Here is a 16,576-nt window from a genome sequence, read left to right as displayed (position 1 = left end):
AGCTGACCCCCCCCTCTCCATGGGGACGGCGGCAGCGCCGGGATTCACCGTTCCCTGCGGGGACAGGGATAACGCTGGGACTTGCGGTCCCCACGCGGGGACGGGCACAGCGGCACCGCCGGGACTCGCATCCCGCACGGGCCGCCCCTCCCGCCCGGCGCCGGTGACAGCGCGGGGCCCCGGCGCGGGCTGATGTCACCGCCGTAGCTGCCCGCCGCGCTGCCGGGGCTCGGCGCGCCGCCCGGCCCCTCCCCAGCGGAGCAGCCCAGCTCGGAGCAGCCCCACGGCCGCCCGGGCGCGGAGACACGGCGCCGGGGAGCGCGGCGGGCACGGGCGCGGCCGGGGGTCTGAGGGCGGCGCGCGGGCAGCGCGGCGGGAGCGCGCCGGGGCCTGGCGGCAGCGCGGCGCAGGCGCAGCGTGGGCCGGGGCCGCCATGCCGACCGTCAGCGTGAAGCGGGAGCTGCTGTTCCAGGCGCTGGGCAGGAGCTACAGTGAGTGCCCGCCATCCCCGCCGTGCCGCGGGACGCGCCCGCACAGCACCGCGCCCGCCCGCTGCCATCGCCGCGGCGCCTCCGCCGCTGCCCGCCCTGTGCGCGCACGGTGCCGCCGGCCGCGTGTCCCGGGGCTGCACCGGGGCTCTCGGGGAAGCTCAGGGACTCTCGGGGAAGCTCAGGCCTCAGCGCCCGTGGCTCCCTTGCCGCCTGCTCCTCGCCTGCCCACGGCACGCCAGGCACAGCCATGTGGCACCCCCGGCCCCTTCAGCCCATTCCCCTGACACGCACTGCTAGAGCCCAAATCGCTCGGGAAGTGCAACCGCGCGTCCCCGCATGGCGGTTCCTATTGGGAGTTTCACTGTCTGCGTTAGGATCTGGTTAAACGGAGAAGGAGGGAGAAGAGGGGGGAGCAGGCAAAGCGAGCGGTGAATAGCGAGGGTTTATTCAGTCCTTCCAGCCTGGCTCTCGAAGCGGATGTAAGACCTGCTGGGCTGAAGGAGCGTTCAGGACATGCAGTGGGTTCGAGCAGACGGAAGCTGTGGCTCTACAGACAGCCCGGTGCATTGTCAGAACAGGGCATTGTCAGATCTGCGTTGTCAGAACAGGGCTGCGTTACTCACGTGTTGATGATGCAGTTGATGCAGCCTCTGTAGAGCAACCTGTCTGATCAGAACAGGAGCACTTGGCAGAAGCTGCCCAGTTATTCCCTTCTGATTTCATTATCTGTTCAGGCCAGAGTTGCTCTGACAGATCTGGCTGAGGAGCTGAGCTCCAAAGATCAGAAGCCCTCCCTTGTGACTGTCGGAATACCATGTCAATAAATCAAATATATACTAAAGAAGCTGCTATTCAGATGCAAGTTTAAGGAAAAATCTTCAAATTACTTGTACCTTTTTTTTTCCCAAAATAGCTTTTGCTATCTTGTTTGAAAGCACTGTAAAGACATACACAAAAATTAGGTCTGAGGTCTGCTTATTAACCAAAATTCACCCTCTTCCTTCACAGCGGATGAAGAATTTGATGAGCTTTGCTTTGAGTTTGGTTTGGAGCTTGATGAAATTGTAAGTAATGGTTTTATTTGTTGCTTTTTGAGTAGATGTAGCATATTGACAGCATTGATTTTTGGTAAGAGTTTGTATGGCATTGTTTCCAGCATATCCCCTGTTGCAATGGTGTAATGCACTGTATTAACACAGATGTTTTGAATCTGGGAAAAAACCCTCAGACATACAAAAGTTACTGCTTTGGAAGCAAGAGCCTCCAAGATGGCATATTGCAATACTTCCTGGAGGTCAGCACTCTGTGCTGCTTGATCTCAGGCACCATTTTATTTAGCAGCATAAGTATGGCCACAGAACATATATTGATCATATTTTATAATATCTGCTTGTCTTTGTTTGATATACAGTCATTGTGCAATATCCATAAAAATGTATTTGTCCTGGACATTGTTAGCTGAGTTGTAACTAATTTATATTTAACATTTTTATTTTGGTTCTGTACTTGTGGAGATCTGCTATTCCTGATAACTCTATCCATGCAAATCTTGTTCAAGTAGACCTATTTTGGTTTTGCCATTTAATTTTAGTTTATTGGCTTTTTAATGATGTTTATCAAAAGACATCTGAACGTCATGTGTTATGCTTTATTTCAGAATAAATTTGATTATGACAAGTCATTTGCCAATCTATTGCCAAAAATAACATCTCAGATCTATGCTGGGATCTGACAGCCTTGCTTCTACTTTTTCTTGAAATTAAAATTTTAATACTGAATTTTTCTTTTGGTACACTGCTTTACAGTTTCTGAATTTGAGGTTTTATGTCATCTCTTGTATTTGGTGTGTCCGTTTGCTGTATAAATGCAAATTACAGTGTTAAACTTCTTATTAATACAGTTTCTGCTATCTTATCACTATCATACTGCTGTCAATGTTAAGATATATCAGGTTAAACCCACATTTTTGCTTGATTTCAGACATCTGAGAAGGACATTATAAGTAAAGAAAAGGGTGAAGAAAAGGCCAAGGGTGCCTCTGATGTCGTTCTCTATAAAATTGATGTTCCTGCCAACCGCTATGATCTGCTTTGCCTGGAAGGGTTGGTCCGAGGACTGCAGGTTTTTAAGGAAAGGTAAGGCAGAGTTGTGAGATCTCTGTGGTGTTTGTTGAAATTTGGGTCCATTTCTGGTCAGTAAACAAAACTTTCTACTTGCTTGCATTTGGAGTATGATTATGTGTGTAGATGAGATTCATCAGGTGTTCCTCTGGAGAGGATCTATTGCATAACTTAAAAAGACCAGACTAGAGTGTTCCTGGGTTTTGTATCTGTTCTAAAAAGTTTTCAGTTGCTGTTCCATTTGAGACTTAGCCTCTGTAAAAAACTCCTGCAGAGAAACTTCCTTGTGATCCTTTCTAATAAATACCAAAACAAATAATTTATTTCTCTTTTCTGCAATGACTTCATCTTGCTGAGTTCTTCCTTTCTTGTTCAGTAATCTGTTGACCATCCCATAAAAAACAAGTTCTGCGCAATTAGCTTATTACATGCCAATAAATGTTAGCAAGGAAGTTTTCTACATATAATTCCCGCTCCCATTTCTAGAGTTTGCTGCATTTCAGCTACAGACTTACTTCTGTTTTTGTTTTAGGATAAATCTCCCTAGGTTTGAAAAGATAATACCAGCTGAGGGTGAAGGTCAGAGGCTGATTATCACTGAACAGGTAAAATTGTTTACTGCACTTTTGTAAATGCATTGAGAGTTGCTGAAGCAGCAAGATCCATATCAGTACTATTTTGTAAGAGCAGTGAGACTGGAAATCTTATTTGCAGAACAAGAGTTAAAGACATTTAAATATCTCTACTAGTTGTGATCTATTCTTAGGAATGAGGAGTGGGAGGAACAATAGACAGATTATTTTGGGTGAACCTAGTAGCAGATCAAATCAAAGTTTCAGATGCAGCTGAAATCAAATCTCTTGAGGAGCTGCTGTTGTGAATTGCAGACTGCCCAGGTCCGGCCTCACGCTGTGGCTGCCGTCCTGCGGAACATAACTTTCACCAAGGACCGCTACGACAGCTTCATCGACCTTCAGGAGAAGCTACACCAGAATATCTGCAGGTTAGTGCTTATATTTATAGTGTGTAGTGTCTGTGTCTATGATTTCATCTCATTAAAACTGCACATCCCTATTGCAGAGAGGTGTTATGGTTATGCCAAGGAAAATCTTCTATAGGAGCTCTCTTGATCCTTCTCATTTCCTTGCCCATTCCTGTCTGCTGCCAATACTGTTCGACATAAATAGCTGTTACAGTTCATTCAGCAGTTTAGTAACATTCCCATTGGATTTGCCTGGACAGTTGTGTTGCTATTCATAATAATATTTACTAAAATGTTGTTCATCAGATAATTTCTAGGCTTCTCAAAATTATCCTTCTGCTTTTTCATTAAGCTCTTTTTTCATAAAGCATCATATTCTAAGAAACTCCCAAGTATCACTAGTAAAAACATTATTTTGCCTTCTTTATTTCTAGGAAAAGAGCATTAGTAGCAATAGGTACCCATGACTTGGACACCATCACTGGTCCATTTACTTATACAGCCAAAGCACCTTCTGAAATTAAATTTAAGCCCTTGAATCAATCCCAGGAGTACACAGCCTCACAAATCATGGATCTCTATAGGGTAAGTGGAATTTTTCGGACTCGTTGCACTAAATGAGGAGGACAAATTTCCAAGGCTAAATATCTCTCATATCCTTGTTATTAGAAGTTGTTCTTACAAATAAAACACAGTTGTCTTCTGTAGTTTAACAGCCATTGGACATTCCATATTTTGCTTGTCATGTTGGAAAACATGTACTGGCCCTGGAGACAAATCATCAAGTGCCTCTGACTAAAGCGTAAGAGAGACTAAAAGGAAATCAGATTTTTGATACAGTATATACTTAGTGTCATTAGAAAAAAAAGTAAATTTTGAATCAAATTTAGGTATGTGTCAGTATCCAGCAATTTATAACTAAAAGTATTACAGTGCTAATTTTTATCACTTTTAAGAAGAGTTCCTATAGACCAAGGATATTTAGCAGTGTTTGTGTGCTGTGAACAAGACCATCATTTGGACAGAGTGGCCTACACGTTTGAGAGAATTCTTAAATAATCTTCTGTACTTCTGAAGAAAACCAAAAATCCAGTTCTTTAATTTCAGACTTTTCCTGCTGCTGGGAGACAACACTGTGCTAGTAAAGTACCTAACTCTAACCCAATCCTTCCCGCCTTCAAAACACCCCTTAATCACTCCCCAAAGGATTGTGGCTCTGTGGAAGTTCACCTGTGAGCAGAAGGGGAATTCAGTTTGTGCTTTGTTCCTCCAGACTGACAGCCACCTTCGGCACTACCTGCCCCTGATTGAAAACAAGCCACGTTACCCTGTCATTTATGACAGCAACGGGGTTGTTCTGTCCATGCCACCAATCATCAATGGTAAGATTAATTTGTAACTGCTCTGTACTGTTACTGCTGTTTTGTGTGTGAATTGGTGCCTGACAGAAATGCTGATGTGCCATAGGGATTATTATGTTTTCTTAAAATTGTTTCACTTACAATTTCCTAAGTCTTCTTTCCTTCTTTCTGTTGAGAGTCAGGTTTTTTGCTCCCTCCCTAAGCTTCTAGTGCTCATTTTTCTCATTTTCATCAGAAGGGTGTAAAAGTTATACTGCAAACCTCTGCACTGAGCTTCTCATGCTCTTCCCCAACTCAGTAAAGTTCCTTGTGACAGGAATTTTTGTTATGAAAGCATTTTTTTTAAGCTAAAAGAAGCCAGCAAGAAGTTATTTTGTAAACTGGTAACTGCAACTTTGTACTCCATTTTATGAGGTCACAGCAGGGAACTTACCAGTAATGGGAACTAGTTTTTTATGACTCCTATCGTTCTCACACTAAGCGATTCCAGAAGACTTTAATTTCTGAAAAAGAAAAAATTGGTCTAGACCTTTTTTTTGCATTGTTTCTAAATATGGGTTTCCTCTGAATGCAAAAGAAAGCATGCGTGATTTTTGAGAACCAGGTTTACTACAGCCATTTAATGGCATGTCAAGAATTACTCCTCAAAGAAAGATAATTCAGTATGTCTGTATACTGAAATATAGGTGAGGAATCAGTAAATTTCCCTGCACTGACCAATAAATCTGCAGTGATAATCTCTTTGGATGTGTGCTTCCTAATGGACCTTATCCAGCTAACCCAAATCTTCTTAAAAGGCAGCTCAAACTCTCTGGCAGGGACTGTAACAGTAACTGTTCAGGATTGAAGATGCTGTCAACCACTGTGCCTTATCCTTCTTTGTTAGGCTCATTCCAGCTTGGGGGTGCTCCATGTATGAGCACTGCATATTGTTGATATTTTACCAATTAAAAAGGTTGAGCTAAATTTAACACCTGCCTCTGCTTTAGAGAACAGCATCTAAGTGAGGTTTCCAGGTCAGAGGTGCTTTTTAAACAGCTAATGCAATGTAAACATCTGTATTGGTTGTTTGGATTATCTACAAGCACTGAAGTGAAGGCTTGTGTTTGCTTTGAAGGGAGTCCAGAGATGCTGACTACATTCCATGTGCAAAGAGGCACAGCACAGCTGTAGGGGAGGACAAGGTCCCTCAGTCCTGAGATCTCTTCTGCACCTAACTCCCAGTCTGGCTGTGACCTCATTTCCCAGTAGGAAACTGAACCAGAGCAGCTAAGTCAGGGTCAAACAAAGCAAGCAGGAATTCCTTTGTATATCCTAGTGTTTTCTTGGCTCTGGTGCAGCTGCACTAATGAATGGTGCAAGGAAAGGCAAGAAGGACAAAGAGGCTGGATTTGACATGATCCCACATGGTTCTAGGACTGTGTGCGCCCATTCCTGCATGGTTCCCAGCCATGGATTCACTCCAGGTGTGCACTGCCCATCTGTGCCTAGCAGGCAGAATGAGATCTCTGTACAGCTGCTCCAGACTGCTTGTGCTTTACTAACAGACCCCACTTTTATAGGGAACCATCTGCTGGGGACCTTCACATCCAGTTTGCAAAAGAGACACTTCAGGTGCTTCTTCCAGACAAGAAAATTTTTGTGTGCAACAGAAATATGCACACATCATAACTCCCAGTACAGACAAAGCAAATTCATGCCTAGAAGGGACCCATACTAGGACCTAAATCACAACAGAGCAACCTTTAGGGTATCAGCAGTGTCAGGAGACCACAGATGCCTATTGATTGTCATTAGTCTGAATCACTTTTTAAAAGCCATTTCATTTGTTCCTGCCCAAGGAAATGGCATAGATCACACATGTGATGGGATGTGGGACTAAGCCCAGGGAAGATGGGATGCTGTGGCAGTGCAGAGCCCTTTGCTAACAGCAGATGGCCACTGTTCTGTTAGCTGCCTTTCCCAGCTGGCTGCCAGGATACCGAAGATCCCTGTGTCTTGCAGTGTAAAGCATAACCCAGTCAGTGTGTCTGATCTGCCTTTTTCCTTTTCTTTGATTCATAAATTCAAATATAAAAAGAGCTGCAATTCTGCCAACAACTGTGAATGTTGGTGCAGTAGATAGTGGCTTTTTTAAGCTGTGGAAAATGACAGTGATCTTTCTGACACAAAATCAGTATCAGTGCTACTGCAATAAAACTAATATTTCTTAACATGTTTTTGTTTTCACATGTTTTAGGAGATCATACAAAAATAACGCTAAATACCAGAAATGTGTTTATTGAATGTACAGGCACAGATATTACCAAGGTAAATTAATCTTTCCTGCTTTTGATATGCTTTAATGTAATTGTTTACCCTTTGGGTAATAGAGCTCCAATACAAAGACCTACAACCAAAGGCATTTACTGTAAGGAGCCAACCTTCCAATGCAAAAGCTGTAGGACAGTGGAATTCTCTGGAAACAGTTTCAGGCTTGCTCTATAGACAGCATTGTGTTTTCACTAAATTTTGATTTTACTGTATCTTTGTGTTGACACTAAGTGTTCAGCTTGTATGAGAAAATAATTCAAGTAAATTAGAGACTGTTCTTTTTGAGCACTTTTTCTAAATCTGAAAGACTTAGAAAAGAGTAACATTTACTAAGACTTGCTGTAATGGCAGAATACTATTTGTAAAGATTCATTTTGTCTCCTACTGAAAATTTGAGCTGAGGGAAGAAAGACAAGGATTTTTCTACTTAGTTATCTTTATCAAGCAGGGATGCCATGCAAATAATTGCTAAATTCAAGTCTTTCGATATGCAAATTCTGTAACTCAAAGCTGAAGCATGAAAGCCAAGGAGCTATAATTGCCTGTTCTTGAATATAGGTTGTGCATTCATTGATAGTTTCCTAAAGTGTGTAACTTCATGCTTAAGAGCAAAACTGCTTTTAACTTACTCTACTACAAAATGGTATGTTAACACAAATAAATTTGCATGTTGAGGAGTGGCTTCTAAGCAAACTAATAAATAACCATTTCTTGCTACTGCTTGTCTTGATAGTAAAAATATAATATTGTTCTTTTACATGAAGGAAACTACACTGTCAGCATCAAAAAAACCCTTTGTGGATTAAGAATTTCATCTGAATCTCATTATTACATTTCATTACACTAATCTATTAAAATATTAACTGTAAAACAAAAAAAAAATTGCAAACAAGGTTATTTGATAATGTATTGCTAAACAATACAGTCCTTCATCCTCTTCATTCTTACTTGAACTTCAGTAAAATTACTAATTAGACAGGTTAGGAAGACCCCGTTCCAAATAGTAATAAAACCCCTGTGTTTCTAAAGAGCAGAGTTTAGAAAAGATACACAAAGGTTTCAGAACCTTGAAAACCAGATTTTCAAGCTTTTGCACAAATGTCTGCATCAGAAGGAAAATTTTTTTAACATTCAGTCTAATATTCTAGACTGCTAGGAAATTAGAATAGAATGAAGAGGGTGTAAGATGAGATATTTTCCCTGTTTCTTGTTAAGATATTTTGTCTACTTCAACACAAATAGATGACAGATTTCAATGTGATTATTATGTTTGTTTTGTAGGCAAAAATTGTTCTTGATATTATAGTCACGATGTTCAGTGAATATTGTGAGAAGCCATTCACGTGAGTACAAGTCTCCAAGGGCCACATGTATGTAAATCTCCACATTTGGGCCATGTGTTACAACCAGTTTTACTTATATTTTTCTCTCTCTCAGTGTTGAAGCAGTAGAAGTGGTTTATCCCAATGGGAAGACCCACATCTATCCGGTAAGCACAGCATGAGGATATCTCTGTGTCCTTAGGGCAAGGGACTTTGTGATTTACACAAAGTCTGGGAACAGTGACATTGTTTTCTTTTCCTGCCATGGCAACATCTGCTGGTTCTGAGGTGTAGTGTAAAAAGCCAGTGAGTCAGAACCTCCTCTCACCCACAAAAAATAACCCCAGCTCCAGCTTCTCCTTGTCAAGGAAAGTAATTTTGAAGCTCCATTGAATTATGATGAGGTTAAAAAAAAACACTGTTATGGTGTAGCATGTCTGTGATAGGAACTTTTTCAGGAACAAGTAAAGATTGCAATCAAAGGTCATCATCTGTGTCTAAAGCTTTTAAATCCTACATGTTCCAAATCAGGAAAAATGAATGCAGGAAGAGATCTTTAAGCCTATGGACAACTGAAATCAGCCTCAGCATAATGTACTTATCAGATCTGGAAGCTTTAATGCCCTTCTGTTGAAATAACCTTGTAACACTGCATTTTTCAGTCTCTCACTTTACAGACACCAACTATGTAAAGGTCTAAAAGGCAGAATATTTACTTCAAGTTCAGTTCAGAGCCCCAGACAGATCTGTTCACAGTAATGCAGTCTTAAATTTTTATTCTCTTAATAAGTATAAAGAAAGCAATTCCTCCTGTTTCCTGCAAGTAACTGAAGACAGAGTTGAACTCTGGTTATGAACTGTGAACTCTGAGTTATGAACTCTGGTCAAGTTCATAAAATCAGATACACCAAGGGAGTACAAATTGTTTAGAGGGAAAGAAACTTTTTTTTTGCTGAGAGGTTTTCTAGTGTCATTTTAGCTTTTTCTTTTCTCAATGTCAGTTTTAATCACCAGAGGAAAGATGTAGAATCCTAAAAAGTTATCCAACAAAATAGAAATTTCTGCAGTAACCAAAAAGCTTCCCTAGATAAAATAGAGGAAAAAAACCGCAAGTTTCAGATGCTATGTTTTTTAAGGATTTGTATATCAAGAGGATTAGAAAAACACGGAAGACATAAATACATACAAAATATCTTCCTTAAATACATTGCACACTTGCTAAGTAAAATACTGGTAGGTATTTTTGTGCCAATAAGGAAATAGAAAGTTTTCCTTCCTTTTCCTCTTAAAGGTCATTTGATCTGTACAAGACCATGAGATCTCATGCATGACCATTCTGTGCTTTAGGGCTTTGACTTAGGATGAACTCAGCAGAAACTCACCAGAAACTTTCAGTGACTCTGTTACTTGTATATATCAGGAATTATCAGAAGTTTCAGTAACAGGGATTTCATGCTGCATTCACCCTTCCAGCTTAATCAAGAACAGCTTTTGTATCACATACCAGAGTATATTTTCAACAATCCTGTTCACTTTAGAATGCTAAATATAGCCTAATATTCCACATTTGTCTTCTGTGGGTGTCATTCTAGTAAAGTAATTAGAAGCTAGATTACTGAGATTGAATCCTCTCAGGTAGAAATGGCAGGCACTGTATATGTATATTAAAATCTGTATATGTAATATGTATATTAAAATCTTTGTCTTTCTTTTTAGGAGCTGGCTTATCGAACAGAGAAGGTGAAACCTGAATACATTAACAAGAAAGTAGGAATCAGGTGTGTTACTGCAAATTAAAACATAGTTTTTATTAACCATGACAAAGGTACTAGAAGACATTGATTATTGGATTATTTTTAAAATGCTTAGACTTTGTGATTTTTTTTTTATTTTATCAAAAATTCAGGGGTTATCTTGGGCAATTAGACTGGCTCTGTAACAGAGTTCCCTGCTTTCAGAGAAGGTGAATGATTCTTTATGGCTTCCCACAACTGTTATGAAGTAAAGGAAAATGACCATCTCATGAATGAGAATCTGAGCTGGTTCTGTTTGAACACTAAATCTGTGTACAGTCCATAAAGCACTTACAGATTGCTCAGGATATGAGGCAATGCAGAAAAAACACTGATTACTTTACAAAACCAGTCAATACATTGCAAAATCCATAAATTACCACTCTCTTGTTTTGTTTCAGTGAAACTCCATCAAGCCTGGCAAAGCTGCTGACTAGGATGTGTTTGAAGTCCCACGTCACAGGGAATGGGAACCATCTAGAGGTTGAAATCCCTCCTACCAGAGCAGACATTATCCATGCCTGTGATATCGTAGAAGATGCAGCAATAGCTTATGGTTATAACAACATTCAGATGCTGATCCCGAAAACGTACACCATAGCTAATCAAGTAAGATTGCCCCTTCAAATGAATGCTCTGTTGTCAGTAAATGACTGCTGCATGCCAGAAGGGCTTTGGGGAAAACAGAACCTAGGAATTAAATATTTTGACATGCTTTGCCTTGAGAAGTATTTACCATGGATGGGATACAAAACAGATGCCCTGCTGATTTGAATAAGTCTAAGACCAGTGGTTGCTGGTACTTGAAAAAAGACAGGGTTTAAGTAGGGAACCCGTATTAAATCTCTAATTGGGAGATTCATTTCCTCAGGCAAACCTAAAGGCAGCTGGCTAATGCTTTCAAAAATTTTAAGCACACAAGCATAGTCCCTCCCTAGTGAATTCACCATCATGTAACAGGCAGAATCACCTCGGGAAAGAATAGCAAAATGCTTTTAGATGGAAGCTGAAAACTGTTTTGTTTCATTTTAGCTCCCCCTCAATAAGCTTGCAGAACTTCTGAGGCTGGACTTGGCAGCTGCTGGATTCACTGAAGCACTCACTTTTGCCCTGGTATATTACATTGATTTCATATTTTTCTTAACTGCATGTTTGAACAGTGATGCAATCAGAACTGCAGAGGGTGGTCTGAGGATATGTTATTGTATAAATGTATCAGTATCATCCAGTGCTGTTTTGGCAGCTGATTGTTTACTAGGGCTTTGGAATCACAGTATAATATTTGGAGAGTTTGTAGGTCAGAGAAATTAAATGAGTCACTGTTAATGTGGTATGCAGTTCTAAGTATAGAGAGGGAAATAGCTGCTGAAGGACTGGTTTTAGTTTAACTTGATAGGATGAAACTGTAAGACAGCAAATCTCTCTCAAGACTTTGGTCACCAGATGTGAAATTCATCATAATTCAATAATCTGGAAAAACAACATGAAAATATAGTACTTTCTGGTGGGTATTCTATAGTGTATTGAGATTTACCTGTTTCTGTATTTTTCTTTAGTATTGTCACTTGCCCATGATTCTTTTGCAATCAGTCTGCAAAGAGCTTGTTTTAAGAATACTCATAAAAAAGTTACATTATGCAGACACTAGGGGGACATGCTTTTTAAATTTCACCGCAGATAGGGTTTTGAATAAAGATAACAAATAGATATATGGTACATAGATAAATATAGATAAAAAATATAGCATTGTTATCACTGGTTTTTGGTGTTCTTTGTTACAGCCATGCCAGTAGTCTTTGACCAAGAATTAGGACTCTGCAGCAGCAAGTGCCACTCTGGTACTAACTGATGCCATAATTTGTACTATGGAAATTATACAGCATGATAATGTGCTAAAACAGAGTGTACAGCAGGAAACAACATCTTTGTCATGGCCATTGCTCATACCCCTTAGCTGTGAACTGGATCAGAGCACCTGATCTGCTCTTAAAAACAAAGAAGTTAAATATTCTCCTATGCCCTCCAAATGTATGTGATAACTATCCCTGTATGGAGACTGGCATAGGCAGCTATTGAAAATATAATATACATTTTTTAAAATCCTTTCTGATGCAAGATCAAAGCCTTTGCCTAAATGTCCAGTTTGTGCACATTTTAGCATATGGGGAGCTACCATCACATATTCTGTTAAAAATCTCTGTGGAACTTCTCAACTTCTTCCTAAGCTAAAACTTACTAGATGGCCAGAGGTATAAATCCTTGAAAGTACATAACCACTTGAGATAGGAGAAAATGATCTGCTCACAGATTATTTTTTACTAATTTAATATTAATCAAATATTTTAAGATGCAGCATTTCAGGTTCCTAAAAGACTTCTGGTAATTGAAAGGTTCAGATATTGCAACCATATTTGCTAATTTGAATGGACTGAATAAAATTTTAAAACCTTCAGATTTCACAGAGCTTGAAGAGCAAAATTTGGTCTCATTCTGAAAAATATATTCCAGTTTTAATATTTGGATATTAACTCATTTAAGTAACCAGGACAATAAGTAGTATTGTGCTGCAGTGCTAATATCTGACAGAGGTATTCAGGCCTGTGGTTACTACCATGTTGAGGCAACAGTACATATAGTCAGTTTTTAAAGTTTTTCTTTATATATTATTATCCAAAATTAATATTTCGTAATTCATTATTCATTTTGAGTGCTGCACTCTTGCTTGATTCTTTGAACACGTAGTTAATTTTTTTTCAGCACCAAATAGGTAATATGTCTGTATGTCTATTCCTATAAATAGGAATATTTAATACATTACATTGCTACAACTGAGAACCTTTATGAACTGCAACAGCAGAACTTTGAAGGTCATGCAGTGTGTCATGGTATCTCATTTCCTATTTGTATTTCTGCTGTGGCAGGATAAAACTCAGTCTGAGTGACACTTTATTAAGTGAGGCTTATGACTTTGATATAATTTATACTACAACATTCTGTACCCCAATCTTATATGACAAACACTGCTTATGAATTTGTGCACTCAGTCTATTTCTTGGGTAGAGCTCCAAATTTCACTTGTACACAATAATGTTGCCTTTTGTGAGGAGCTCCAGTTTAGCCAGAATCCATGTAGTGAGATCACAGTAACATGCTGAAGTTTAGATAGACATCTGAAAACTGTTTAACACAGTTCTCTCCTCCTAAATTCAGCATTCCTTGTGTTATTTGGGATTTTTTTTAAATGATTATTCAATAATCCACTTTTTCAGATGGTATCATCTGCTCATTTTTCTCACAGTTGGTCTATCAACACACTTTGTGAGTGCTGCCAGTGCAAAGGGAACACTTCTGGGAGCCTGCAGAACACAAGCAAATCCTCAATTACATGCCTAGTCTGCTACTGCTTTCTTTATTACTCTAATAAAGCTATAAATTCTGGAAATTTATAAGTGTGGATCTTAGAAGTAGCATCTATTGCAGTATGTGCACAGACATTGGCTGAGCCTGATAAACTGAATGCATATTGTTTTACTGACCAGCTTCAAAATACACCTTTAGAATAGAGGCTTTAAAAACACTTCAACCCCCAGAATTGAACAAACTACAAGAATCTTGTATACAGCTTTGAAAACTGAAGGCTGGGCCATATGAAGTGTTTTTCATAGTCAGTACTGTACTGTGTGTAAGTAAAGTAAAATCCCCTCAAGGGATTGTTTTACTTTTTGTGAAAGAACAGATACCAGTCCCTCTACAAGTGCTATTTTCAGAATAAAATACTGTTTTTAAAATAAATTACAACAATCCATGACAGAAGCCTAAATAAACACTCGCCCCTTTTTTTTTAACCCAGCTTAATTTTATTTAGTAATTAACATTTATAAATAAGACTAAGTAGGCAAACTGGTTTAAGACTGAGGCTTAATTTGTATTATGAATGTTACGTGTGAGGGGCTGTATTATGGGGCAGTGCTACAATTCTGTTGTTCATTCTTGAGATCAGATTTCATAATTGGCTTACTGTCTATTCTAACCACTTGACCTTGATATGTTTTTGTCTGATTTTCAGTGTTCTCAAGAAGATATTGCAGATAAACTTCGCACGGACATCTCTGCAACAAACGCCGTGCGCATAGCAAACCCCAAAACAGCAGAATTTCAGGTGACATCATTTACACTCTCAGAGCAATATTGTCATGGGTTCTGTATTTAAAAAGGAGAGAAAGGAGCTTACAGGAAATAAAATTTATAAACTATAAGCTGCATTTCCTGCATTAAAGAGCTTGTGTATATTTATGTGCTGAATGTGTCATTTTCTGTTACTGCACTGAGAAATCTCTCTTCCAGTGTGAAATACTGTCAGCTTTTCAAGAAAGCAAAGTACCATGTCCTGTGTGGCAGAATGTGGCAAAACTGAGCAGTCTTATTCAGAAAATCCCAGTTGGTTAATCAGGTCCCTTATCTAGAAAACCTATTCAGCAGAGAAGGAACTATTAGACTTGGCAATCTCTAAACATCCTGAGCTTTGGGTAGGAAACATTTGGGTTGGTTTTTTAAAAAATTATTACTCTTGGTTTGGTTTTTTTAATTCTCTGATGCTCTTTAAGTATTTTAATACTTCTTTCTAGATCATTTGTTCTTAGCTAGAGCAAACTTAGAATTTGCCTTTTGTATTAGGGAGAGTAAGTGTATGGGAATTTTTTTCACTTTCTGTATTTTTTTCTATGCTGCAGTGCAACTCAGCCACCTGTGAAATGGTACCAGTTCTTAAGTTCACGTATAAACTCTTTGAGAAAATGCAATATATAAAATATGGAGAGGACGTACATTTCCATGTTTAAAAATTCTAAATCAAAGTTGCTTAAATATAAGAGATAAGTGCAGTATTTGCATTCAACTACTTTTAAATTCTTGTTATGAATGGACAAAACAAAAAAGAAGAACACTAGATATTTTGGAAGGTATTTGACTTGCAGCATCTCTGTTTGTCCTGCAGGTGGCACGTACAACCCTCCTTCCTGGGCTGCTGAAAACTATTGCTGCCAACAGAAAGATGCCCTTGCCTCTCAAACTCTTTGAGATTTCTGACATTGTAGTAAAAGATCCTAATGCAGGTAAGAAGAGAAGGTTCCTCAGAATCTTTGATAATGGAAATACATTTACATACCAAATAGTAATAGTAAAGAAAATCTGTATTTCCTTTAAAATAGGCATTTCCATAATAATAGTAATTCCATACTACATTTGTATTAATGTGCAGAGCACAAGGTTTAAGAGCTTGGTTTTCAGGCTGGATTTTAGAGTGGCTGGAAACATTGTTCATTTTAGATGCTCTCTCAAAAGTACAAGGAGATACACTGCAATGCTTTTAGGCATCTAAATATTCATTAAAATCTGTCACAGATACTGAAAAACTGCAAGCATAAACACAAGACTAAAAAATAATCTGCTCTAAATTTTTGTTGCTCTTAATCTAGTGCTCCTTCGTATTCTTATCAGGGATGTATCTCATGAGAGAACCTGCTGGCAGTGTTTGCAAGTGGCACAATCCCTGGAAAGCAGAAATACCAAAGGCATTTTGCTGGTACAGTTCTAGAGCCTGCTTAGGCCACTGCAGTCTCAGTCATGTGCAGGGCTGTGCCAGCTGGAGAGCAGAATGTCTCCAGCCTGGGAAGAGCAGCTTTTATTTATAGGCAGATTCTATAGATATCAGTTATTCAGAGGAAGATTTTGGGGTCAGTGTGTCTCAACAGGAATCCCTTTTCCATCATCCTTGAACAGGACTGCTTGTGTTTGTTCTCCCAAATTATTTTCTGAGAAGCTGCTAACTGATATGAAGAATGAGATTGGTAGCAGAGATACAGGGTAGAGAATGGAAAAGTCTGTGTAAAAAACTGTATCCATAAATAAAAAGCTCCACAGTACAAAATTTTCTCTCTCATTAATAAAATTATTATCCTTATTTTTCAATTTCATCCAGCTATGCTAAGAAAGCTACCCTAACCATGTAGCCTTAATTGTTGTAATTGAAACAGGCAAAGCAGCTGGTTCACTTTGCAAAAGCCTCAGTGAAATCCCTCCTGTGTTTTGGGGCCTCCTTGCACTGATTTCACTGTGTATGAGCAAAATTTCAAATCACCTTTATCTGAAAAAATATATCACAGTAAAATGAACTGTAGAAACAGATTTTTAAATGT

General features: G+C 39.4%; 1 protein-coding gene across 1 annotated transcript in view; it reads left to right on the top strand.

Moving 5' to 3' along the window:
• The first annotated feature begins 292 nt into the window (after window positions 1-292).
• FARSB (phenylalanyl-tRNA synthetase subunit beta) overlaps window positions 293-16,576 on the top strand; it is a 33,321-nt gene continuing 17,037 nt past the window's right edge. The window contains exons 1-15 of the mRNA XM_005489323.4: window positions 293-491; window positions 1,500-1,555; window positions 2,472-2,626; window positions 3,144-3,216; window positions 3,499-3,614; window positions 4,028-4,178; window positions 4,867-4,975; window positions 7,194-7,264; window positions 8,549-8,610; window positions 8,705-8,756; window positions 10,306-10,367; window positions 10,784-10,991; window positions 11,415-11,495; window positions 14,449-14,541; window positions 15,376-15,493. Of these exons, the coding sequence (XP_005489380.2) occupies window positions 434-491; window positions 1,500-1,555; window positions 2,472-2,626; window positions 3,144-3,216; window positions 3,499-3,614; window positions 4,028-4,178; window positions 4,867-4,975; window positions 7,194-7,264; window positions 8,549-8,610; window positions 8,705-8,756; window positions 10,306-10,367; window positions 10,784-10,991; window positions 11,415-11,495; window positions 14,449-14,541; window positions 15,376-15,493 (1,465 nt within the window). The 5' untranslated portion in view covers window positions 293-433. The remainder of the gene's footprint in view (window positions 492-1,499; window positions 1,556-2,471; window positions 2,627-3,143; window positions 3,217-3,498; window positions 3,615-4,027; window positions 4,179-4,866; window positions 4,976-7,193; window positions 7,265-8,548; window positions 8,611-8,704; window positions 8,757-10,305; window positions 10,368-10,783; window positions 10,992-11,414; window positions 11,496-14,448; window positions 14,542-15,375; window positions 15,494-16,576) is intronic.

This window comes from Zonotrichia albicollis, chromosome 9 (assembly GCF_047830755.1).
Source record: "Zonotrichia albicollis isolate bZonAlb1 chromosome 9, bZonAlb1.hap1, whole genome shotgun sequence".
In the NCBI taxonomy this organism is placed as follows: domain Eukaryota; kingdom Metazoa; phylum Chordata; class Aves; order Passeriformes; family Passerellidae; genus Zonotrichia; species Zonotrichia albicollis.
This window is presented reverse-complemented; position numbering and strand designations above follow the sequence as displayed.